This window comes from Lithobates pipiens, unplaced genomic scaffold (genome assembly GCF_037356315.1).
Source record: "Lithobates pipiens isolate NorthernLeopardFrog02 unplaced genomic scaffold, aLitPip1_a1.2 Scaffold_19, whole genome shotgun sequence".
In the NCBI taxonomy this organism is placed as follows: domain Eukaryota; kingdom Metazoa; phylum Chordata; class Amphibia; order Anura; family Ranidae; genus Lithobates; species Lithobates pipiens.
In genome coordinates this window covers 581189607-581215233 of record NW_027507764.1, presented here as the reverse complement: position 1 = coordinate 581215233, position 25627 = coordinate 581189607, and the positions used below count along the sequence as shown (strand labels likewise).

The 25627-nt window shown below is 48.2% G+C and overlaps 1 protein-coding gene across 8 annotated transcripts in view; it reads right to left on the bottom strand.

Moving 5' to 3' along the window:
• The window catches only part of PUF60 (poly(U) binding splicing factor 60), a 64003-nt gene extending 54216 nt beyond the window's left edge, over nt 1–9787 (bottom strand). For 6 of the 8 annotated variants that reach the window (XM_077493457.1, XM_077493458.1, XM_077493459.1 and 3 more), the window contains exon 1: nt 9690–9787. In XM_077493457.1, coding sequence (XP_077349583.1) covers nt 9690–9710 — 21 coding nt within the window. In that variant the 5' untranslated portion in view covers nt 9711–9787. The remainder of the gene's footprint in view (nt 1–9689) is intronic. The other 2 variants (XM_077493463.1, XM_077493464.1) reach the window with 1 other exon arrangement.
• Between the last annotated feature and the right edge of the window lie 15840 nt (nt 9788–25627).

The window sequence follows — 25627 nt, the reverse complement described above, 5'->3', positions numbered from 1 at the left end:
CCCACCATCCAAGTGGACAGAGTTAGAATAAAAAGAGCCGAGCAAAACTTGGCGAGCGAAGCAAGTCTGCGAGGGGCACTCTAATATTTGCAGCCCTATGGCCACTTGGATGGTGGGGCTTGCACCTCGACTCACGGCGCAGGCGCCATTCATCTTCAGAGATTTTCCGAATCTCCTTCTGCTCCGTACTGCACAGACGCTGCGCCTGCGCAGTACGGGGCGGACACTATCCGATGGGGGGACTGTATATGTCACAACACCGGCAGTGTAGCCTTACGGCCTCACGCTGGGAATCCGCATGCGCGAGGCCTCGAGCCTCCTTCTGGCACGGCGACCGGGGGAAGAGGAGGGAGCTGCTTGGGGACATCATGGGCCACGGGGCGGACTCCCGAAAATGGGAACATGATACCTGTGAAAGACAGGTATCCTTCCCCCCTCGAAAAGGTGAGACAAATGAGCGGAAGTTCCACTTTTAGGGACATAAGACTGAATCTTTTTTTCCCCCTATGCTAGAATCATCGTTGAGCCATTTGTAAAAAAAAAACACTCAAAAATAAAGAGAGCTTTTCAGATATGCAGATTGTTGGTGGGAGGGTTGCAAACTCATGTTCTACCGTGAAGGATTTCATTATTTCCTTCTCCCAATATGCGTTTATAGAACTTGGAGGGCGTCCAAAGTCACAGATCACCATCTGATTACTACTCACCAAAACAGGCATCAATTGTCTTGAGCTTTAAAGTGAAAGTTCACGCAAAAACGAAAATCCCTGGATCTATAGACACCACCGATCGAACACTAATCTAGCTAGCCCTGTAAAGAAAAGAAAATGAGTGTACATACCTTTTTTGAACCCAATCCGACCTCCAGCGGTGGAAGCAAATGCAGCCAACAACGGGTTTGAAATTAATGGGAAGGGACGTCACCCATAGACTTACTATGGGGCAAACTGAGCTGCAGGAAGCAGGCTGATGGGACCGCCCCCCGGGCGGAACTGTACAGTTCTGTTTTGCACATGCATTACATGTTCTGCCTAGTCCTCTCCTGAAGGTGGCGTAATAACCCTACGGTCAAGATTAATGGAGCTGTGTCCGTCAATGAACGAAAGAGAAAGGAATGTATACTCATTTTTTACTCTTTACAAGGATAGATAGCACCGATCTAACACTTACCTATCTATAGATGCAGGGATTTTAGTTTTTGCATGGACTTCCACTTTAACTCCTTTTTCTGACTGCATGACAACGTTATATGGCGGCAAAGTGGCTCTCCTGTGCCGAATCATGTACCTAGCATGTGATCCGGCACTTCCGGGTAGTGGGAACGCTGCTTCCGCTGTGATTAGTCAGAAGCCAATCGGAGGGTGCAGGCCAATGGAGGTCTGCCGGCACCCGCTGATCGACAAAGAGGACAACAGAATAGAGATCTGCATACACAAACAAGGCACTCTGTCCCGTCACTGGAGAAGTGCTGGATTTTGTTTCCCCGCAAAGTACATCCCTTAGTAAAAGCACAACACATAATAGGAGACAAAAAAAAAACTGGCTAGGCAAACAGTTAACCCTTTGATCGCCCTAGATGTTTAACCCTTTCCCAGCTGGTGTCATCAGTACAGCGACAGTGCATATTATTAGCACTGATCACAGTATTAGTGTCACTGGTCCACGAAAAGGGTCAAATTTTCTTCTCCGCAATATCGCAGGGCCGCAATAATTTGCAGATTCCATAAAAATAGGATTTTTGTACTCACACTAAAATCCTTTTCTCTGAAGTTCATTGACGGACACAGCTCCTTTAAATCTTGACAGTAGGGTTATCACTCCTGAAGGTGGCATGGTAACCCTACGGTCAAGATTTAAAGGAGCTGTGTCCATCAATGGAGGAAAAAGAGAAAACATCCCATAGTTTGTAGACGCTATAACTTTAGCACAAACCAAACAATATATACGCCTATTGGGATTTTTTTTTTTTACCAAAAACATGTAGCAGAATACATATTGGCCTAAATTGATGAAGAAATTAAATTTTTTCTTAAAATTTTTTTATTGGTTATGTTTTATAGCAGAAAGAAAGAAATATTGTTTGATTTTTTCAATTTTCTTTTTTTTTTTTTAATTGTCTTTTTTTGTTTATAGCGCAGAAAATAAAAACCAAATTTTATTTGGGTACAGCTGAGCATCACAATTGTCAGTTAAAGTAATGCAGTGCCATCTTGCAAAAAAATGGCCTGGTCATTGGCCTGGGGTAAAACATTCAGTGGCTGAAGGCTGGGGACTTCTTTTGAACTTTTCTTGTGTTTATTTGCAATGCACAGAACTTCACGCATGCTCTGATGGTGTGAGTTTAGTTTTTGGCTGGGCTGTAGTTATAGCTCATACCGATTGTATAGTTTTTCACCTAGTTTTTCCCTAAGTTTAGGTTGGCTTGCGTTTCCTCACTTTCACCAGTAGATGCCACTAGTCATAGTATGAGATTTTGCAAAAAAAAAAAAAAAATTAATTTATGAACGTTTACATTTTATTCAGCCAATCCAGTAGGAGGATTAGACCACTGGTTCATGCCGGGGGGGGGGGGGGGGGGGAAGATACAAATATTTGGTGCTGCTGGATGGAGCTCTGCCCAAAAAGTGTCAGATTGTCATTTGTTCCCCCAAAATTGTTGGCGATCAAATACCACTAAAAGGAAGCGCTATTTGTGGAGGGGGGGGGGGGGACATAAGTTCTGTTTGGGAACACCGACGCACGACCGTGCAATTGTCAGTTAAAACGACACAGTGCCGTATGGCAAATAATGTCCTGGTCAAACACCACTGCTGCTGTTTTTTTGCTAAACAAAAAAAATAAATAAAAAGACTAAATTTTGAAAAAAATAAAATAAAAAATCTGTTATAAGATTTTGCCAATAGGTAATTTTTCTTCTTTGCTGATGGGCACCAATAGGCTGCCCTGATGATCAACGTAAACGTGTGCTGTCACAGGAAAGCCGGTTATCGGCTTTCCTCAGACAGTGACAGTGCTGAGGAAAGGCAATGCCGATAACTGCCATTTATTTACATGAGATCATGTGATTGGACACAGATAATCACATGGTAAAGGGCCACTGTGATTGGCTCCTTACCCTCCTGTGTGATCCATTGTGTCCAAGGAACACAATCGGTCACAGAGCGCGCCCGAGTGGACACGTGGGAGGGTGTCCGTGGACATCCAGAACTGAAAGCCATCTTGCAGCTATAGCGATTTGGTAAGTGCTGAACCGCTTGCCAACCGTATACAGTACACATACGGTGCCCCTGCGCAGAATCACATACCTGTACTTGATCCCACACTTCCGAATCTGGGGCAGGTATGCACACTGCCAGCAACTCGCCCCCCGCTGTGATTGGCTCTCGCTGTGTCGAACCAGCGGACTCATCCGCCGGGACCCGCCGATCATTCGGGGGAGAGAAGCAGAATGGCAGTCTGCCTATGTAGACAAGGCAGATCACCATTCTGTACATAGGGAAGGTAATGATCCTGTGTTTGTGCTAAATAGGAACACAGATCTCTGTCTTCCCACAGCACAAGCACCTCCCCACACAGTGAGTAAGCGCTCCTGAGGAACAGATTTGGTCCTTTGATTGGCCCTGTTAACCCTTCCCTGCCAGTGTCTTTAGTACAGTGACAGTGCATATTTTTAAGCACAGATCACTGTATTGGTGTCACTGGTCCCCAAAAGTTGTCGTCAAGTCAGTAAGGCTGAGTTCACATCGAGTCATAAAGGTAGGCGTTTGAGATGCATTCAAAGCATTCACCCCTCAAACGCCTATGCACAAGATACAGCAGACCGCGCATTTTACACTTGAAACATGAAGCGTTAGCATCGTGTTGAAATTAAAGCCTCACGATGAGTCAGGAGGAGTTTGAAGCCTTTCAATGCAAGTCTATGGAAATGCTCAGCAGACACTCTGAAGAGGCGCGTGCGGCGTGGTTGCAGTGCGGTTGTGGGGCGTTAAAATTAGTCACATTTCATTGCGGAGCAGTTTTAATGCAGCTTAACGCTCATCATACGCTTCAAAACCGCCCATAGGGCTTTTTTAGCACTAGTAAAACACCTCATACTAAAGCTCATTGACGCACATCTGATGCCCATACAAACGCTATACAAGCGTTTGTTAAAGGGGTTTGTAAACCCTCGTATTTTTTCACCTTAATGCATCAAGGAGAAAAAAACGTCACTCGGCAGCCCCCCAGTTTTACTCACCTGAGCCTGTTTTTTCCTCCACCGGAGACTCAATCTACCTCTCTGGCCGGGGGTTCTCAGCTCTTGATTGGCTAGATTGATAGCAGCCATTGGCTCCTGCTGCTGTCAATCAAATCCAATGACGCGGGCGCCAGGGCAGAGTATGACATTCTGTGTCTATGGATGCAAATGCTGGACTCGGGAGTGCGCCTGCAAGGCCACCCCCCCCCCCCCCCCGGCAGAACGCTTTTCCTAGGGGGTTTCCAGATGCCAGGAGGAGCCACAAGTGTCACCAGGGACCTCAGAAGAGGAGTTTTGGGGCCACCCTGTTCAAAATGAACCGCACAGTGGAGGCAAGTATGATGTTTAAAGTAAAAAAAAAAAAAAAAAAAGGGTTTAGTAACCCTTTAAAAGGAACTGTAAAAATAATATAATATAAAATATTATATATATATATATATATATATATATATATACACATATACACACACACACCCCCCCACCTGTCCTACTTACCTTCACTATGCAGTTGGTTTTGCACAGAGTGGCCCCCCCATCCTCCTCTTCTCGGGTCCCTCCACCATGTCCCTGGCTCCTCTGCTCGAGCGCCCTGTCAGAGAGGTGCCCCCCCTGCTGCTCGGTCCCTGTCCCCCATGTTATTGTATTTGATTGGACAGCAGCGAGAGCCAATGGCAGTGCTGCTACCAATATATCCAATCAGGACCCGAGACAACAACTGGAGCTGCTGTGCTCGTTTCCATCGCTGGAAAGACCGGGCTCAAGTAAGTATTAATGAGGCTGCTGCATCACAAAAGGTTGTTCACCTTAGGCCCCTTTCACACTGGGGTGGTGCAGGCGCCGGCAGTAAAACGGCACTATTTTTAGCAGCGGTATTCGGGCCACTAGTGGGGGCGGTTTTACCCCCCCGCTAGTGGCCAAGAAAGGGTTAAAACCACAGCAAAGTGCTGCTGCAGTGGCACTTTGCCGGCGGTATAGCCGCGCTGCCCCATTCATTTCAATGGGAAGGAGCTGTATGCACACCGCTCCAAAGATGCTGCTAGCAGGACTTTTTTTTAACGTCCTGCCAGCGCACTGCTCCAGTGTGAGTAGCGGCTCTTTCAGGGCGCTTTGCAGGCGCTATTTTTAGCGCTGTATCACCTACAAAGCACCCCAGTGTGAAAGGAGAGTTTCACCCAAAAGTGGAACTTCCGCTTATTTGTCCACTCTCCCCTCCGGTGCCACAATTGGCACCCCTTTCTGGGGGGGGGGGGGGGGGTTGGGGTATCCATCCTGTTCCCACTTACAAAAGGCCACGCCGTGGCTCATGAGGTCAATGCGAGGCTCCCTCCTTCCCCCCTATCGTCAGGACAGTAGGGGGAGCGGGGCCTCATGCATGTGCAGTAGGGCTCCCGGCGTAAAACCGTAAGGCTACACTGCCGGGTTCCCTCGCCATCAGCTGCAGTGCCGACATCACTGGACTGCAGGACAGGCAAGTGTCAGATTATTAAAAGCCAGCAGCTGCAGTATGCATAGTTTAGTATAAGTTCACCTTTACAGAAAAATCTGTAAAGTGAACTTACACAGGACCCCCCTCTGCATCCCCCCCCCCCCCCCGTCCTGGTGACCTGCGTGGCGGCGATCACCCGTTCTGAGCCCCGGTATAGCCGCCTCACAGCTCCGGCGCTTAAAAATCCTCTCAGCTCTCTCTTTTTCCTGCTGAGAAGAGGTCCTATGCAGCTTCTGATTGGTCCACGCCACACATTTAGAATGTTCCTAAATGTACCGCCTGACAGGGTAAATTTAGGAAATTAAGCTCCGGAAATGTGAGACGGCTACACCGGGGCTCAGAACGGCAGATTACCGACATACAGGTCAGTGGGGAACAAGGGGAACTTACCCTTTACCACTTAAGGACCAGCCTTGTTTTGAGATTTTGGTGTTTACAAGTTTAAAGCTGTTTTTTTTTTTTTTTGCTAGAAAATTACTTAGAATTTCCAAACATTATTATACTGGTTTTTTTTTCTAACACCCTAGAGAATAAAATGGCGGTCATTGCAATACTTATTTTCACACCGTATTTGTGCAGTGGTCTTACAAGCGCACTTTTTTTTTGGAAAAGAAATAAGACAACAGTAAAGTTAAATTCTTTTTATATTGTGAAAGATAATGTTATGCCGAGTAAATTGATACCCAACATGTCACACTCCAAAAATTGCGCCCGCTCGTGGAACAGCGTCAAACTTTTACCCTTAAAAATCTCCATAGGCAACGTTTAAAAAAAATTCTACAGGTTTGAGTTACAGAGGAGGCAGAATTATTGCTCTCGCTCTACCGATCGTGGCGATACCTCACATGTGTGGTTTGGCTACAGTTTTCATATGCGGGCGCTAATCACGAGGGGGGTGGCACCTCTCCAGCTGCCAATAACGGTGATCTTGCGGCGAATCCGCCGCAGAGACCACCATTATCGTAAACACGACTGGCTCCTGAAGAGATGGACACCTTGGTTGGTGGCAGCAGCTGCTGCCCTTACCGAGATACCCATCTTTAAAGTGCCGATGTATATGTACAGGAGACGGTGAGCAAGTGGTTAAAGTGCCATATCACAAAATGGCCTGGTCAAGAAGGAGGGGTAAAGCTTCTGGGGGTGAAGTGGTTACACAGTTACATAGTAGGTGAGGTGGAAAAAAGACAAGTCCATCCTATGTGTGTGATTATATGTCAGTATTACATTGTATATCCCTGTATGTTGTGGTCGTTCAGGTGCTCATCTAATAGTTTCTTGAAACTGTCGATGCCCCCCGCTGAGACCACCACCTGTGGAAGGGAATTCCACATCTTTGCCGCTCTTACAGTAAAGAACCTCTTTTCTTCTAATTTTAATGAGTGACCACGTGTCTTGTTAAACTCCCTATTGTGGGGTCACCAGTACGGTATTTGTATATTGAAATCATATCCTCTCTCAAGCGTCTCTTCAGAGAGAATAAGTTCAGCGCTCCCAACCTTTCCTCATAACTAATATCCTCCAGACCCTTTATTAGCTTAGTTGCCCTTCTTTGTACTCGCCCCATTTCCAGTACATCCTTCCTGAGGACTGGTGCCCAGAACTGGACAGAACACTCCAGGTGCAGCCGGACCAGAGTCTTGTAGAGCGGGAGAATTATCCTTTTATCTCTGGAGTTGATCCCCTTTTTAATGCCAATATTCTGTTTGCTTTGTTAGCAGCAGCCATTGCTGAGCCCATCATCTACTAGGACCCCCAGGTCCTTTTCCATCCTAGATTTCTCCAGAGGTCCCCCCCCCCCCGGTGTATAGATTGCATTCATATTTTTGCCACCCAAATGCATTATGTAAAATTTTTCTTCATTAAACCTCCTTTGCCATGTAGTTGCCCACCCCATTCATTTGTTAAAGTGGTTGTAAACCCTTACAACACACTTTGACCTACAGGTAAGCCTAGATTAAGGCTTACCTGTAGGTCCAAGAAATATCTCCTAAACCTACACGGTTTAGGAGATATTTGCCCGTAGACAACGGTGCGCAGGCGCACTGAGCGCGGCATCGTCCATGGCGAAGATGGCGCGCGTGTCGGCTCCCGTGCGCATGCGCGGGAGTGACGTCATCGCGGCTTCGCCGAATGACAGCGGCGGAGCTGCGAGACCCCACCGAGAAGATGGATGCGCCGGACTACAGGGGACAGTGGTGACTTCGCTGGCTCCTGTGTCAGGTAAGTGACACATAATGGATTACTATACGATGCATAGTAGTCCATTATGCTTTACCTTTGCAGGGAATGAAAGAGGAAGTAAAACTCATCAGGGTTTACTTCCTCTTTAAGATCTTCTTACAAGGTTTCCACATCCTGCAGGAGAAATTATTGCCCTGCTTAGTATCGTCCGCAAATACAGAGATTGAACTGTTTACCCCCATCCTCCAGGTCGTTTATAAACAAATGAAATAAGATTGGTCCCAGCACAGAACCCTGGGGCACCCCACTACCCACCCCTAACCATTCCGAGTACTGCCCATTTATCACCACCCTCTGAACTCCCCCTTGTAGCCAGTTTTCAATCCATATACTCACCCTATGGTCCATGCCAACGCACCTTACTTTGTACAGTAAACGTTTATGGGGGACTGTGTCATATGCTTTTGCAAAATCCAGATGGAGAGATAGGATATATATATATATATATATATATATATATATATATATATATATATATATATATATATGACCACACAGAAGGTTTTCCTTCACTAACATGCGTTCCTTCTATCAGGGGTGCATCAGACCCCCCCCCCCCCCTTCACACTCATGCAACTTTGACTCGACTTGAAGCACCGCCCATGTAATCTATGGACCTCGAGACGCATCAAAAAGTCGGACCAAAGTAGAGCAGGGACTACTCTGAAGTCGGCTTGACTTGAAGTACTCATTGGAAATCATGGGGGGGGGTACGACTTGTCATGCGACTTTCCAGTGGCAGGACAAGTCACACAAGTGTGAAAAGGGGCCCCAGAGCAGCGACTGGCATCATCTACATTCACTATACAGCCATGAGAGCCACACCGGGCCTTCCCGTCCCCTCCCCCAATCAAAGACGGGGCGCGTGCTACTCAGCCAATCACAGGAAGCCTTGTATTTTATGAGGGAGCACTAGGCTTCCTCTGTTTGGCTGAAGTCAGGAGGTGGGCCGTTGTCTTGTCTAATAACGTCCTTCATCGGATAGTGTCCGCTGTGTACTGCGCATGCGCAATACACAGGAACACAGATTCCGAAAATTGCCGAGGATGAACGGCGTCTGCGCCTTGAGTCCAGGTTCTATCCCCACTATCCAAGTGGACATAGAGTAGGAATAAAAAAAGAGCCGAGCGCAGCGAAGCTCGTCCGCGGGGGGCCCTTTAATACTCACAACCCTATGTCCGCTTGGATGGTGGGGCTACCACCTCCACTCACAGCGTTCAGGTTCGGAAATTTCAAGAAGCTTCGTCTGCTCCGTACTGTGCATGCGCAGTACGGGGCGGACACTATTTCATGGCCGGACTCTATACGGCAGAACACCGGTAAGCAGTGGGGGGTCCTATCCTAGTGCAGGGAAATCATTACTAGACGAGCCGTGTGTGTGTGTATTATATATATATATATATATACTCAGTGATCTCTGTACAGCACTGTAGTATATGTCAGAGCTATATAATAATAATATGTGTCTAAGGGGGGGGGGACATTAGAGTGTGAGCTCCTGTGGTCCTCTAGTCAGTGTGCGGCAGACCGGCACTCTCCTCTCCTCTCCTCCCCTCCCCCCAGCATACGATCTCCTCTCTATCTCTCCGTGTGTACATACAATCGTCTTTACAGCCCATGTCGGCGCTATGAGCCCTATAAGGAGGCCCACACAGAAAACATGTCACCCTCACACCGTCCCCCGGACATATCGCAGCCGCCCTCGCTCCTCGGCCCCCCACTCACCAACATGATTGCTGTCGCCATCAGCTCCTCCGGCTCCTCTGTCTCCTCACGACGGACAAATCTCGCGAGATTTGAAGGGGGTCTATAGAACACAATAGGAGATATCGCGAGATCTCGCGTTGCCGAGCTGGAAAAGCTCGCGAGAAAAGGCCGCGATTCGAGAGGCTTTTTTTTTTTTTTTCTTTGACAGAACTTTACTGAGTACAGACAAAGCCGACAGAATTTCAGGGCGGCAAAATAACCCCCTAATAATATGTGATGGAAAGGAGGTCACATGACATTCAACCCCCCCCCGCCCTCTGTCCTCAACACCCCAGATCCCTGTCCTCTGTCCCTCAGACCCCTGCCCTCTATACCTCAGAACCCTGTCCTCTATACCCCAGACCCCTGCCCTCTATACCTCAGAACCCTGTCATCTATACCCCAGACCCCTGTCCCTCAGACCCCTGTCCTCTATACCCCAGACCCCTGTCCCTCAGACCCCTGTCCTCTATACCCCAGACCCCTGTCCTCTATACCTCAGACTCCTGTCCTCTATACCCCAGACCCCTGTCCCTCAGACCCCTGTCCTCTATACCCCAGACCCCTGTCCTCTATACCCCAGACCCCTGTCCTCTATACCCCAGACCCCTGTCCTCTATACCTCAGACCCCTGTCCTCTATACCTCAGACCCCTGTCCTCTATACCCCAGACCCCTGTCCTTCAGACCCCTGTCCTCTATACCCGAGACCCCTGTCCTCTATACCCCTGTCCCTCAGACCCCTGTCCTCTATACCCCAGACCCCTGTCCCTCAGACCCCTGTCCTCTATACCCCAGACCCCTGTCCCTCAGACCCCTGTCCTCTATACCCCAGACCCCTGTCCTCTATACCCCAGACCCCTGTCCTCTATACCTCAGACCCCTGTCCTCTATACCTCAGACCCCTGTCCTCTATACCTCAGACTCCTGTCCTCTATACCCCAGACCCCTGTCCCTCAGACCCCTGTCCTCTATACCCCAGACCCCTGTCCTCTATACCCCAGACCCCTGTCCTCTATACCCCAGACCCCTGTCCTCTATACCTCAGACCCCTGTCCTCTATACCTCAGACCCCTGTCCTCTATACCCCAGACCCCTGTCCTTCAGACCCCTGTCCTCTATACCCGAGACCCCTGTCCTCTATACCCCTGTCCCTCAGACCCCTGTCCTCTATACCCCAGACCCCTGTCCCTCAGACCCCTGTCCTCTATACCCCAGACCCCTGTCCCTCAGACCCCTGTCCTCTATACCCCAGACCCCTGTCCTCTATACCCCAGACCCCTGTCCTCTATACCTCAGACCCCTGTCCTCTATACCTCAGACCCCTGTCCTCTATACCTCAGACCCCTGTCCTCTATACCCCAGACCCCTGTCCTCTATACCCGAGATCCCTGTCCTCTATACCCCAGACCCCTGTCCCTCAGACCCCTGTCCTCTATACCCCAGACCCCTGTCCCTCAGACCCCTGTCCTCTATACCCCAGACCCCTGTCCCTCAGACCCCTGTCCTCTATATCCCAGACCCCTGTCCTCTATACCTCAGACCCCTGTCCTCTATACCTCAGACCCCTTTCCTCTATACCTCAGACCCCTGTCCTCTATACCCCAGACCCCTGTCCTCTATACCCGAGATCCCTGTCCTCTATACCCCAGACCCCTGTCCCTCAGACCCCTGTCCTCTATACCCCAGACCCCTGTCCCTCAGACCCCTGTCCTCTATATCCCAGACCCCTGTCCTCTATACCTCAGACCCCTGTCCTCTATACCTCAGACCCCTGTCCTCTATACCCCAGACCCCTGTCCCTCAGACCCCTGTCCTCTATACCCCAGACCCCTGTCCCTCAGACCCCTGTCCTCTATACCCCAGACCCCTGTCCTCTATACCCCAGACCCCTGCCCTCTATACCTCAGAACCCTGTCCTCTATACCCCAGACCCCTGTCCCTCAGACCCCTGTCCTCTATACCTGAGACCCCTGTCCTCTGTACCTCAGACCCCTGTCCTCTATACCTCAGACCCCTGTCCTCTATACCCCAGACCCCTGTCCCTCAGACCCCTGTCCTCTATACCCCAGACCCCTGTCCCTCAGACCCCTGTCCTCTATACCCCAGACCCCTGTCCCTCAGACTCCTGTCCTCTATACCTCAGACCCCTGTCCTCTATACCTCAGACCCCTGTCCTCTATACCCCAGACCCCTGTCCTCTATACCCCAGACCCCTGTCCTCTATACCCCAGACCCCTGTCCTCTATACCCCAGACCCCTGTCCCTCAGACCCCTGTCCTCTATACCTCAGACCCCTGTCCTCTATACCCCAGACCCCTGTCCCTCATACCCCTGTCCCTCAGACCCCTGTCCCCCTTTCCTCCACACCCAAGACCTCTGTCCTCTATACCCCAGACCCCTGTCCCTCAAACCTCCAGACCCCTGTCCCTCTGTCCTCCAGACCCCCATCCTTCTGTCCTTCATACCCCTTTCCTCCTGACCTCCATACTCCAGACCCCTGTACTGCACACCCCAGACCCCTGTCCCTCTTTTCCCCATACTCCAGACCCCTGTCCTCCACACTCCAGACCCCTGTTCCTCTGTCCCCCAGACCCCTGTCCTCCACACTCCAGACCCCTGTTCCTCTGTCCCCCAGACCCCTGTCCTCCACACTCCAGACCACTGTTCCTCTGTCCCCCAGACCCCTGTCACTCTGTCCTCCATATTCCAGACCTCTGTCCCCCAGACTCCTGTCCATCTGTCCTCCACACTCCAGACCCCTGTTCATTTGTCCCCCAGATCCCCGTCCCTCTGTCCTCCACACCCCAGACCCCTGTCCCTTTTTCCCCAGACCCCTGTCCCCCATACTCCAGACCCATGTTCCTCTGTCCCCCATACCCCTGTCCCTCTGTGCTCCATACTCCAGACCCCTTTCCCTCTGTACTCCATACCCCTGTCCCTCTGTCCTCCACATCCCAGACCCCTCTCCCTCTGTCCTCAACACCCCAGTCTTCTGTCCCACTGTCCTTCACACCCCAGACCTCTGTCCCTCTTTCCACCATACCCCAGACCCCCATCCTTCTGTCCTTCATACCCCTTCCCTCCCAACCTCCATACTCCAGACCTCTGTACTCCACACCCCAGACCCCTGTCTTTCAGACCTCTGCCCCTCTGTCCTTCAGACCCCCTGTCCCTCTGTCCTCCATTCCCCAGACCCTTATCCATCTGTCCTCTATACCCCACACCCTGTTCCTCTTTCCACCACACCCAGGACCCCTATCTCTCTGTTCTTCACACCCCTGTCCCTCTGCCCTCCACATCTCAGACCCCCCATCCCTCTGTCCTTCTATCTTTCATAACCCAGACCTCTGTCTCTCTGTTCCCCATATTCCAGACCCCTCTACTTGTAAGCAGTTTCTGTAATAATCTAGGCATGTGTTATATCTGGTCCGTCTGTCCATGCCCATCATCTCCTCAATCTGATGCTTTTTATTTCTGCTCCAGCATCATCCAAAGATACTCCGAGCCAGGGGACAAGATCACCTAGATACAGGAGGTAGACGTCTTATTGGGGGTGATTTACGAGACGCTAGGTATTAAAGATGAGCAGGTCTAATTTTCTCTACATGACCAGATGTACCAGACCCTGAAAAAGGACCAAGGCAGGGTATTTCCGTTCCACAGAGCACTGCCGGAGAAAAAAAATATTTTTCCCTAAAGGTCTGAAGAGCAGATTCCCCTTCAGTGAGGATTCCACTTGTATTTGGAACAAAGTGCCTAAATTGGACGTGGCCTCTTCACAATGCGCAAAATCGACAGACCTTGCATTTGAGGACATGGAGGTCCTTGGTGAACCCATGGACAAGAAAATGGAGGTACTGCTAAAACGGTCATGGGAAGTAGTCATGACAAATTTAAAACTAGCAATGGCTACAAAGGTAATGGCTCATAATTTGGAGGTCTGGTTGGACCAGGTACAGGCCCATTTGGAAGGTGGGACCTCCAGGAAGGAAATGTTAGATTCCTTTCCCATGCTGCATAAGGGGGCATATTATATGGCAGATGCTTCTGCAGAGTCAGTCAAGCTGTCGGCAAAGGCCGCAGCCCTAGTGAATTCTTCTGGCAGGGCTCTATGGCTAAAATCCTGCTCGGGGGACCCAGCCTCAAAAGTAAGGCTTTGTGGCATCCCATTTGAGGTACACCTCTTGTTCGGACAAGATCTAGAGAAAATTCTAGACCAAACTGCTGAAAAGAAAAAAGCTTTTCCTATTAAAAATAAGAAGGCCACAGGAAAACATTTTTTTTCCCCTCCAAAGACAAGGGGCGTCACAGGGACAGACCCCTATAGAGCCAACCTCTAAGAAACAGTGGAGAAGTGGGAAGCAAAAAGGTATCCTGTTTTCCTCTCCTAAGAAAACCACCAAATCCCAATGACTTGACCGTGGGAGGGAGATTGGGGCAGTTCCTCCCACAGTGGGAAAAGACTACCCCGAATGCATTTATACTGAGGAAAATCAGAGAAGGCTACCGAATTCAGTTCAAGGGCATTCCACCCGTGAGAATGTTCGTAAGCACGCTTCCCAGGGATCCTCAGAAGACGACAGCCCTGTTGTCACAAACTGGCGACTTGAAAGACCAACGGCTTCTTATTCCAGTGCCACAGCGAGAAATAAACCAGGGTTTCTATTCTCACGTTTTCATGGTACGAAATTCCGCCTAATATTAAACTTGAAGTCACCGAACAAATGGGAGATCTACAAGAAGTTTTGGATGGAAACAATCTTTACAGTGAAGTCAATGCTTCCCCAAGATTGCTTCATGTCTTCCCTCGAACTGAGGGATGCTTATTTGCACATCCTGATCCGCGAAGAATCTCAAAAGTTTTTAATGATGGCGATCAATTGGGGAAAGAAGGTTCGGCATCTCCAATTCAGGGCCCTGCCTTTCGGCCTGTCCTCATCACCCAGGATTTTTACGGAAGTCCTGGCAGAGGTACTGGCCCCCCTGACACTGAAAGGAATCTCAGTCATCCCATACTTAGACGACCTTTTATTTTTTGCACCCTCCACGCTTCAATACAAGGAGATCAGTCGGTGGCCATTTCCTTTCTGGAAAAGCTGGGGTGGTGGATTATTAGGGAGAAATTAAACCTAACCCCAACACAGGCCTTACAGTACTTGGGGTCCTTGGTGAACTCAGTGACACAGAAGATCTATCTGACAGAGGAGAAAGTAGAAAAGGTAAAGGCGACAGCAGCCTTTTTTCAGAACAATCTGGTGGTTTCCATCCATTCAGCCATGTCAGAACTAGGTCCCCTGGCAATAACAATCCCAGCAGTACTATGGGCAAGGGCTCATTTAAAGTGTTTCCAGACCAATATCCTGAGCAGCTGGGGCGAGGAGCAGGAATCGCCGGACACAACTTTCCGCCTATCTCCAAAGATCAAGAGGTCTCTGTGGTGGTGGAGAGAACCTTGTGCAGGGTATACTATGGTCTCTTCCGGTGTCCGTCTGTGTCACCACGGATGCCTGGAACTGGGGGGCCCACTGGGGGTCAAGAGTAGCCCATGGGCGCTGGGAGAAAACGCAGTCCCAAAGATCGGCCAACTGGAGGGAGTTGCAAGCAATCTGGGAAGCGCTGAGGGCATTTGTCAAAGAGCTGAAAAGTCACCACATATAAGTCCCCTCAGACGGTGTGATAGCAGTCTCTTATTTAAACAAATGTAGCACTGACTCCCGAAGGAGCAGCTGATTTGATTTGGGCCTGCACTCTAGTAACAACACCCCACTGACTTGGCTCTCTATCCCCTTGACACAGCTGTGGTGCAATATAATACAGTACAATATAATACAATGCAAGGTACCTGTATTATAACCTCAGTATCCACTGGCTCCACCTGCTGGGAGAAAACAGTACGCCACACAACTGGATGCTTAAACAACAGTGCATTTTACTGCGAAAATATTCAAAGAGGTGGTTACAGTAATTGCACTGTCATCCCAACATAGGACAACAGTACAATGAAATTCAATATAAACAACTTCTTTCAATATATATATATATATATATATATATATATATATATATATACCCGGGAGCGCCCCCTACGTTTTAAGCTATGCGTGAGATCTCACCTAAAGTACTTGGTTTTTGGTCTTCTTGTCTTCGCTAGCTAAAGTAATTTCTTGTGATTTGTAATCCACAGGTTAAAGTAAGTTAAGTTGAGGTAAAGGTGCTCCTGATATAACTTCAGTACTTATACTACAAGGCTTAGAATATCAGAGTAGGTAGGCCTCAAGCCTGCTCAGTGTCAGTTGCTCTGCTCCTCCTCTGTGGAACTATAAATCCCAATGAGACCTGTATATGAGTCTAACTGCATGTGAAAGTTAACAAACTGTGGGCCGCAACCCGCTCACGAACTGGATCGGAGCTCCGTGTAGTAACTTTGGTCCGGTGACTGTAGCTTGCTTCTCCGTCAGCTGGCCCCATCGCTCCGTTCCACTCCGCTGTGTGAGCTCGGTCCTCCGATGCTCAAAAGAGTGTCTCTGGATCTCTCCAATCCAGTCACTGTCTCTCTGGCACTGTCAGATCACTCGCACAAACAAGCGAGGTTTGCGCTCCGCAAAAGCTGTGGGCCGCTGTCTCCGGGAGGGCCTCCCCACAGATCCTCACAGGCAGGCCATCCTATCCAGCATGCACTGCTAGAGAAAGTGTTCATGGGTAGGTCATCAAGCCTCTTGGATAAAAGGGTCAACCTTCTGATCAAAACAACAGTCACTTCCTGTATATCTCTCTTGTGCTTTCTTCAAAGCAATAAACGTTTAAGTTCAGTACCTGCATTTGACCGCTAGATGGCGCCAAATACTAAACCAAAGAAATGTCCATAGACTTGTGATTATAGCATGCAGATATACATTAATAAGCGAGGATGTCAGATCTACACAAACAAGTGTCCATCCTTAATCAGACTGGCCATCTTTTCTTGGGCCAAGAGGAACCTGAGGTCACTATCCGCAGTCCATCTAAAGGGAGTGGACAATCATCTGGCGGACTTTCTGAGCTGACACCAAGTGTACGAGTCAGAATGGTCACTAAATAGTGAAATCTTCCAGCTACTGGAAGAGAAATGGGTCCTTCCAGAGGTGGACTTGTTCGCCAACAAATCAAATGCCAAGGTTCCAGTGTACTTCTCACTGGAAAGAGAAGTAGGGGCCAAGGGTATAGACGCCATATCCCAGAAGTGGGCATTTCGCCTTTGCTAGGCCTTTCCCCCATTCAAACTTATTCCCCTGGTCCTGAGAAAGTTTGTTAAAGAGCGCACCACAATTATCCTAGTGGTTCCATATTGGCCGAAGAGGCGTTAGTTTTCCACGCTGTTGCGCTTGGCAGAATAGCCTCCCCTCATGCTGCCCGAGAGGAAGGATCTGCTGTCCCAGGGCCCATTCCTGTTGCCAAAAATACAGACCCTGAAATTGTCAGCTTGGTGTCTGAGGAAAGCCTCCTGAAGTCTAAGGGGCTCTCAGACAGAGTGGTAAATATAATTTTTTCCAGTAGAAATAAGGTAACCCAAGCAATTTATGTTAAATTTTGGAAAGTTTTCTGTTCATGGTTAGACACCAAGAAGATGCGTGCAGGTATTACAGCCGTCTTGGAGTTCTTACAAGATGACGCGGACCAAGGACTGGCCATTAGTACATTGAAAGTTCAGGCCTCGGCCTTGTCTGTTTTTTTGGAGCAACACCTGACATTAGACCCACTAGTTAGCAGGTTTTTTTAAGGGGTTAGCCAGGATTAGGCCCGTTGCTTTCAAGATTCTGCCAAAATATAATTTGTCAATAGTATTGCAAGGTTGGATAAAACGTTTGCAAGAGGAAGAGCTGTCCTTAAAGTGCACCACGCTGTTTAGTGACAATCTCCACAGCCAGGCGCATTAGCGAGCTGCAGGCACTTTCTATTAAAGAGCATTTAGTGCAAATTTTTGAGGGCAGACTGGTTTTACATACAGACTCTGGGTTCTTGCCTAAGGTGGTGTCTAAATTCCACAGGACTCAGGAGATTGTTTTGCCTTCTTTCTGTGCGTCTCCAACCAATCCAAAAGAAGCAGAATTCCTCCAACTGGACGTGAGGGCCTATGTCTTGCATTATTTGGAATTGTCTGAGGGCATTAGAAAATCCAATGCCTTATTTATTTTACATTCTGGGAAAAAATTGGGGTTTCAAGCTTCCAAAGGCACAATCGCCTGTGGATCAAACAAGCTACTGTGGAAGCTTACAAGATCTTAAAGAAGGAATGTCCTTTTTCCCCCATGGCTCACTCCACACGGGCGCTGTCTGCTTCTTGGATGGAGTAAGCTGGAGCGACACCAGAACAAATTTGCCAAGCAGCAACATGGTCAAGCTACTCGACATTTATCAAGCATTATAGACTGGACTAGTCATGAGCCCAGTGTTCGATTCGAACCCATGTTCGAATCAAACATCGTCCGTTCGTCGAAAACAGAACTTTGTGGGCCGTTCGCATCAAATTTGTGTGATACGAACGGCCCACAATGCACTGCGCCAGTTGCAGTGCATTGCTGGCTGATGATTGGCCAAGCATGCACTGTGACCCTGCATGCTTGGCCAATCACAGCGCCGGCAGCAAGGAGAGCCATAATTGGCCATAGGTTGGATGCCTGTGGCCAATTATAGCTCAGGGGGTTTAGTAGACGCCCCACACTATATAAGGCCGTCAGCGCGGCGGCCTTGTGTAGTGTGTTGCGGCGTTCATAGAGAGAAGGATAGGCAGGGACAGTGTCAACTGTGCTTTACTTCTTTAGATAGCACTGTTACAGTGAGTGTAGTGTTCAGGGAGAGAGCAGGATAGCCAGGGACAGTGTTAGCTTTGCTTTGCTTCCTAACCTAGCGCTTGTACAGTAGGTGTAGTGTGCCTCCTGCACAGCATACACCTGAATCTACCCCCCCCCCCCCTCATTGCTGGTGTTGTGTAGTTGATTTGTGCAACACAGGCATCTGCCTAATATGCAGTCAGTGTAGTGTGCCTCCTGCACAGCATACACCTGAATCTACCCCCTCGTTGCTGGTGTTGTGTAGTTCATTTGTGCAACACAGGCATCTGCCTAACATTAACATAACATATTTTGGGTGCGGGGTTCCCCTTAATATCCATACAAGCCCGAAAGGGGCTGGTAATGGGCTGCGGTAGGAGTTGATGGGGTAGCCATGCCATTTTTCTCAAAGAGTTTCCTCCATATTGCCAGGACAAGACATTACTTAATAATAACTTAATTAATGCTTTAATAGCCGCAAGCAGTTTTAAATGGCTTTTTTTCCTTTACAAATGTAATTTTGTGCAGGGACTGTTCTAAACATGGGAAACACGTGGCACTTCACAGGCATACTTTAGACACCCCCCAGGTACGATATTTAAAGTAATATTTCACTTTTTTTTCACTTTATGCATCAGTAAAATGACTGCTCCAGAAAAAACGTCAGTTTGCATTGATACATGTCCCCTGGTGCAGGTCCCGGGTCCCCAAACCCTTTTCAGGACAATAACATGCACATTGGCCGTTATAATTAGCACTTTAGATTTCGAACGTTCGCGTCCATTATAATTAATAGGGTTCTAACGTTCGTGCAAAATTTTGGTCCGTTCGCAGGTTCTGGTGCGAACTGAACGGGGGGGGGGGGGGGGGGGGGTGTTCGGCTCATCCCTAGACTGGACCTTATCTCAGCACAATACCAAGCGTTTGGGAGAAAGGCCCTTCAGGAGGTAGCCCCCCCCCCATCTGGTAAGTTCTTGTTGATACTCTCTAGTGCTGCCCTGGACAGATGACTAGAGAAAACCAGGGTTACACTAATGCCGCGTACACGCGATCAGAATTTTGGTCGGAAAAAGCTCAGACGGTCACACCAAATTCCGAGCGTCAAGAATGACGGCGACGTACAACGCGTACGACGGGGCTAGAAAAAAGAAGTTCCATAGCCAGTAGCCAATAGCTTCTGTCTGGTAGTTGAATCTGAGCATACGTGAGTTTTTTTGCGTGTCGGAATTGCATACACACGAACGCATTTTCGGATAGGAACTTTTTCCGACTGAAAAATTGACAACACACTCTCAATCTTTTGCTAGCTGAAATTCGGTCAGCAAAAGTCCGATGGCGCATACACACGAACACATTTTCCGACCAAAAGCTTGTCTTTGCTGGCAGAATTTCCGATCGTGTGTACGCAACATTACCGGTAACTGTGTTTCTGGGAGTCATCCAGGACATCAGGGATTTCCTCCCAATATGCTGTTATAACCTTGGACGAGAGGTCCAAAAAAGAATGTTTTTGTTGTTTCAGAATCCGTTCCGGGAAACCTCTCAGATAAAAGACTGGTGAAGAAGTATGGGAGCCGACCTTTATGGATTTATTTCCTGTGTTTCTTTCTCTCTCTAGTGCTGTCCTGGACGACTCCCAGAAACAGAGTTAGCGGTAAGTCTAATGCCGCGTACACACGATCGGAATTCTCGTCGGAAAAAGCTCTGAAGGTTTTCCCGACGGAATTCCGATGGAATTCGGCTCAAGCTGTCTTGCCTACACACGGTCACATCAAATTCCAATCATTTATAACGCGGTGACGTACAACACGTACGACGTGACTAGAAAAAGGAAGTTCAATAGCCAGTAGCCAATAGCTTCTGTCTCGTAGTTGAATCTGAGCATGCGTGAGTTTTGGCGTTTGACGATTGGAATTACCGATAGAAAGTTTTTCCGTCGGGAAAATTGAGAACATGCTATCAATTTTTGGCTGGCGGAAATTTGGACAGCTAAATTCCGATGGAGCGTACACACGGTCGCATTTTCCGATGAAAAGCTCTCATCGGTCTTTTTCTGGCCGGAATTCCGATCGTGTGTACGCGGCATAACTCTGTTTTTTTTAGGGCACCACAGGTGGGTTATGCCATAATGTACTCATACAAACAAAAATTCTGGTCATGGGACTTTAAATGAGGCAAATCTCAAAAAAAATTACAAAAATAAAAAATGTATTATAAAGTTTATTCAAAAATTCATCATAGAAGCACGTTTTATATTTAGCGAAATACATGGTACAGAATAAAAATTGATTGATGAACATAATTAAGAGCTGACATAAGGCACTGCATCAATTTAACTGATGACTGACGTCCTTTTTTTTCCCACAAATAGAGCTTTCTTTTGGTGGTATTTGATCACCTCTGCGTTTTTTTTTTTTTTTTGCGCTATAAACAAAAGAAGAGCGATAATTTTGAAAAAAAATAATATCTTTTACTTTTTGCCATAATAAATATCTCACACTTTCTATAAAAAAAATAATAATTCTCCTCAGTTGAGGCCAATATGTATTCTTCTACATATTTTAGTAAGAAAAATCGCAATAAGCGTATATTGATTGTTTTTTGCAAAAGTTATAGCATCTACAAAATAGGGGATAGATTTATGGCATTTTTATTATTTTTATTATTTTTTTTATTAGTATCTGTGATTTTTATCATGACTGTGACATAATGACGGACACATCGGACCCTTTTGACACATCCCCTATCCCACATATTTATATCCTCCCCCGGCATGCCCCAGTAGCATAATCCTCCTACTGGATTGGCTGAAGAAAATTTAAATATTCATAAATTCGTTTTGTTTGCGAAATCTCATACTATGACCAATGGCATTCACTGGTGACAGTGAGGAATCGCAAGCCAACCTAAGCTTAGGGAAAATCTACGTGAAGAACTATACAATCAGTCTGTACTAAGTACAGCCCAGCCAAAAACTCGGAGCATGCGTGAAGTTCTGTGCATTGTAAATAAAAACAAGAAACGCTCAAAAGAAGTCCCCAGCTATTTTAACCACTTCAGCTCCTGAAGGTTTTACCCCTTTAATTGTTTTTTTTTGCAAAATGGCACTGCAGTATTTTTAACTAAAAATGGCACGGTCATGTAACGCTTTACCCTTTATATAAAATTGATGTCTTTTTTTCCCCCCACAAATAGAGCTTTCTTTTGGTGGTATTTGATTAGCAGTTTTTATTTTTTGCGCCATAAACAAAAAAAGAGCAACAATTTTGAAAAAAAAACAATATTTTTTATTTTCTGCTATAAAATATACCCAATAAAAAAAAATTTGAAAAAAATATCTAATTTCTTTATCAATTTAGGCCAATATATATTCAGCTACATATTTTATGTAAACAAAAATCCCAATAAGCGTATATTGATTGGTTTGCACAAAAGTTATAGCGTCTACAAACGGTGGGATATTTTTATTGAATTTTTATCTATTTATTTTCTTTACTAGTAATGGCGGCGATCAGTGATTTTTAGCGGGGCTGCGACATTGCGGCGGACAAATCGGACACCTAACTGACACTTTTGGCACTTTTTTGGGGACCAGTGACACCAATACAGTGATCAGTGCTAAAAATATGCATTGTCACTGTACTAATGACACTGGCAGGGAAGGGGTTAACATTGGGGCGATCAAAGGGTTAAGTGTGACCCTAGGTGGGGCTTGCTGACTGTGTGGGGGTCCCTCTGACTGGGAAAATTCAGCCATCCGTTTTTTTTTTGTTTGTTTTTTGTTTTGTTTGTGTGTTTCGTAGTTTTCAGATACATGTTTTCAAATGCAGCATCCTTAGTAATGTCCAAGTGTAATGCCGCTTACACACGACCGGACTTTTCAACGGACTAGGTCCAAAGGTCTTCCTGACGGACTTTTGGTGGAGGTCCGACGGACTTTCTGAACGAAACGGACTTGGCCACACGCGATCAGGCTAAGTCGGTTTGAAAGTCTGTTCAAGGAAGTTCTTCCCGTTCAGGAAGTTCAATAGCCAGTGGCCAATTGCTGCCCTTGCGTCGTATTTGGTCCGTCGGACCAGCACACAGAACGAACGGTTTTCCAGATTTTTTAGTCCGTCGAACTTGAGCCCGTCGGATAGATTTGAAACATGTTTTATTTCTAGGTCCGTCTGACTTTTGGGGGAAAAAAAAGTCTGCTGGAGCCCACACACGATGGAATTGTCCGCCGGATTCTGGTCCGCCGGACCAAGTCTGCCGGAAAGTCCGATCGTGTGTACGCGGCATTACAGTGGCGTAACTAGAACCTTCAGGGCCCCGATGCAAGAAACCATGAAGGGCCCCCCTGAACCCCAGCCAGGGCCCTTCCCTCCGAGTCCGGCGGTGGAACTCCAGGGCGTGGTCACAGGTATGAACTTTGTGAGCCCTGTAGTTCCACCACTGGTATCAGTAGTTTTTTTTTAATTATTTTCTTTTTAATTTTTAGGTGCCCCATTGGGGGACTGTCCCTAGGCAGGATGGGGTCCCCGTTCCCAGAAGAAGTGAGGTCCTTTTCTCCAGGGCAGATGAAGTTACTGCCCCTAGGTGAGAAGGGGTCCCTGTTCCCAGGGGAGGTGGGGGTCCCTGTCCCCACGTGAGAAGGGGTCCCTGTCCTCAGGGGGAGATGGTGGGGGTATGTAATGGTGTGTGGGGGATGGGGTCCTCTCACTCACCATGACCAAGCTGCAGGCCGCGCACTCATCCATGTTGGCCTGGGCTCCATCCAGTGTGCTGGACGGGCGATCAGCATATCTCCGAGAAAGACCTTTCATCATCTGTGTATTACGGGGGAGGAGGGGGGCTGGCAGACAAGCCTGCAGTGTCCTCCGGGGGGCTCTCATAGGGCTGCACTGCATCTGTGTGCTTAAAGTTTGTTTACCCGGGAGAAGTATGTAGTGCAGTGTGGGTCGGACTCAGGGGGGAGCGGGACTCTGGCTGGGGAGAACAGACATCGGACTGAGCAGCAATGCATGGAGCAGGAGAGGGGTACTCTGAGGAGCCGGCCGAGGACACAGGTCATGCGGGGAATGCACAACTAAAGAGCAGCAGCCAGTGCGATAGTCGAGCATGGAGCTCTGCTAGTCACCCTCCGCCTCCAGCCACCCGTGTGCATGATGCACTGGTACCCCTAGCTGCCTATGCTGCTGCCAGCCATATGTAGAGGGGGCTGCATGGGCCCCTGCATCACAGGGCCCAGTTGCGGTCGCGACTGCTGCACCCCCTATAGTTACGCCCCTGCGGCATTACCCTTCCAGGTATTTATTACCTCTCACAGATATCACAGTACTAACCCTGAGCAGACGCTCATCTGCATTTCTCTCTAGATGGGCAGAGCCCAGAAGTGCTGGGAAGGGGGCATTCAGCACACAGAGCGAGGATATGAAACGTCCTACTACCCCACCACCCCCCCATTGCCAATGCATGCTGTAGGTTGGGTATATTTGTGTGCTCAAGTGCATCTGCTCTACACCCCCCCTCATGCTGTGGCTGCCCATGGTTGTAATTGGGAGTGGGTGGGGGTGGTGGTGCACTGCGCATGCAAGGCTATTCACTTGCTTCCTTGGGCTGGTTGTGCAAACGCAGTGTGTTTTTCGTGTTGGTTGTGGTTGGTGGAGAGTAGGCATGTTGGAGCATGGTGTGAGGAAACTGATCTGGAGCTTGCAAGTGGTGCCCCCCCCCCCTCCTCCCCAAGAGGGGGGTGCATCAGGGGCAATTTCCCCTCCTGCCCACCCCCGGCCCTGCACCCTAGGCTTCACCCAGAATTACCAACTACTTTCTGGACTGAGATGCTTGCTCAAAGATGACACAATCAAGTACTGTACATTCTGTAGGGTTGCCACCTTTTCTTCAAGCCAAACCCAAACACTTGAGCGGCCTGAGACACCTTTGGGTGCCCCAAGGAGAGTAGTAATGCGGTGCGCATTATGTGCTGCAGCAAACAGTGGGTGTGGCCAAATTGCTCTTGCTGACATCATCTCCCTGCCCCTCAGTGATGCCAAATTTGCCCCCAGACAGCCGCCCGCAGCTCCCAGATGGCAACAGATTTGTGTGTGACTATCTTGGGGAGCCACAGCCTGGTCTGAATGATGTGTCGGGGTTTCAATCCACCTGAAACCCGGACACAAGATTCAAAATGCCGACTGTCCGGGTGAATCCTGGACAAGTGGCAACCCTAGCATTCCGGTGCCTGTTCAGCTTTTTTCTGACACCGATCAGCCACTGCTGTCGCCTCTCTCCTTGTGACTCGCTGCAAAGCTATGATGTTGCAGCCTGATCGCTGGGGGGAGAGGAGACTGAGAAAATGCTTACTAGACAAAGTCACTGCCTGGGGCCCATGGGTGGCTTTATAAAGGCTGAGCTTTTCTGAAAATTGGTACTGCTGCTGTATACTGTGACATGTGAGGAATGTAAATTTGCAGCGATTTTCCACTTTAAAGGCTTCTTGGGGAGGGCAATAATTGCTTTCAAAATCATAAGTTCATGAGTCCAAATTATTCATGCGGCTCATCCAGTCGTCATATATGTTGGACCCACTAAAATGTTGGAGTAAATGTCTCCTTGCTCATGAATGGTCAGGCGTTTTCCTGGATGATGTCTTCTCTGCAGTCATTCAGCAAGGATGCTCAACGCAGCACTTGGCATAGACAGAGAACCCACAGCTTGCTCCGGCAAATTCTTCAGCAAATCTGACATGGTCATGTCTATCAAGTACATCTAGAAGAGCCTTCGTTGACCTCCGGTTTGATGGACAGGGATCAGCAGAGATCACAGTGTGGGGAGAATGATGGCAGTACAGAGCACTATGGAGGTAGACAAAGGCTTCACTGTGCATTGATAAGAAACAAATAGTCTTTCTAATGGGCTCACTCAGAGCTGGAGTCGAGGGTTCTGGGTTATAGAACCTGGAACAAGGAAAGTCTTATAAGCTTAACTATTGCAGTGTTCTCCGTAAGATGTTAATGTCCAATTCCACCACTAGAGGTCCATCTGTACTGCAGTGTTCTCCATTCCTCCACAATGCATTCAACTTTGATGCCTGTGTGCAAACCCACAGACATAATCCTCTTACACT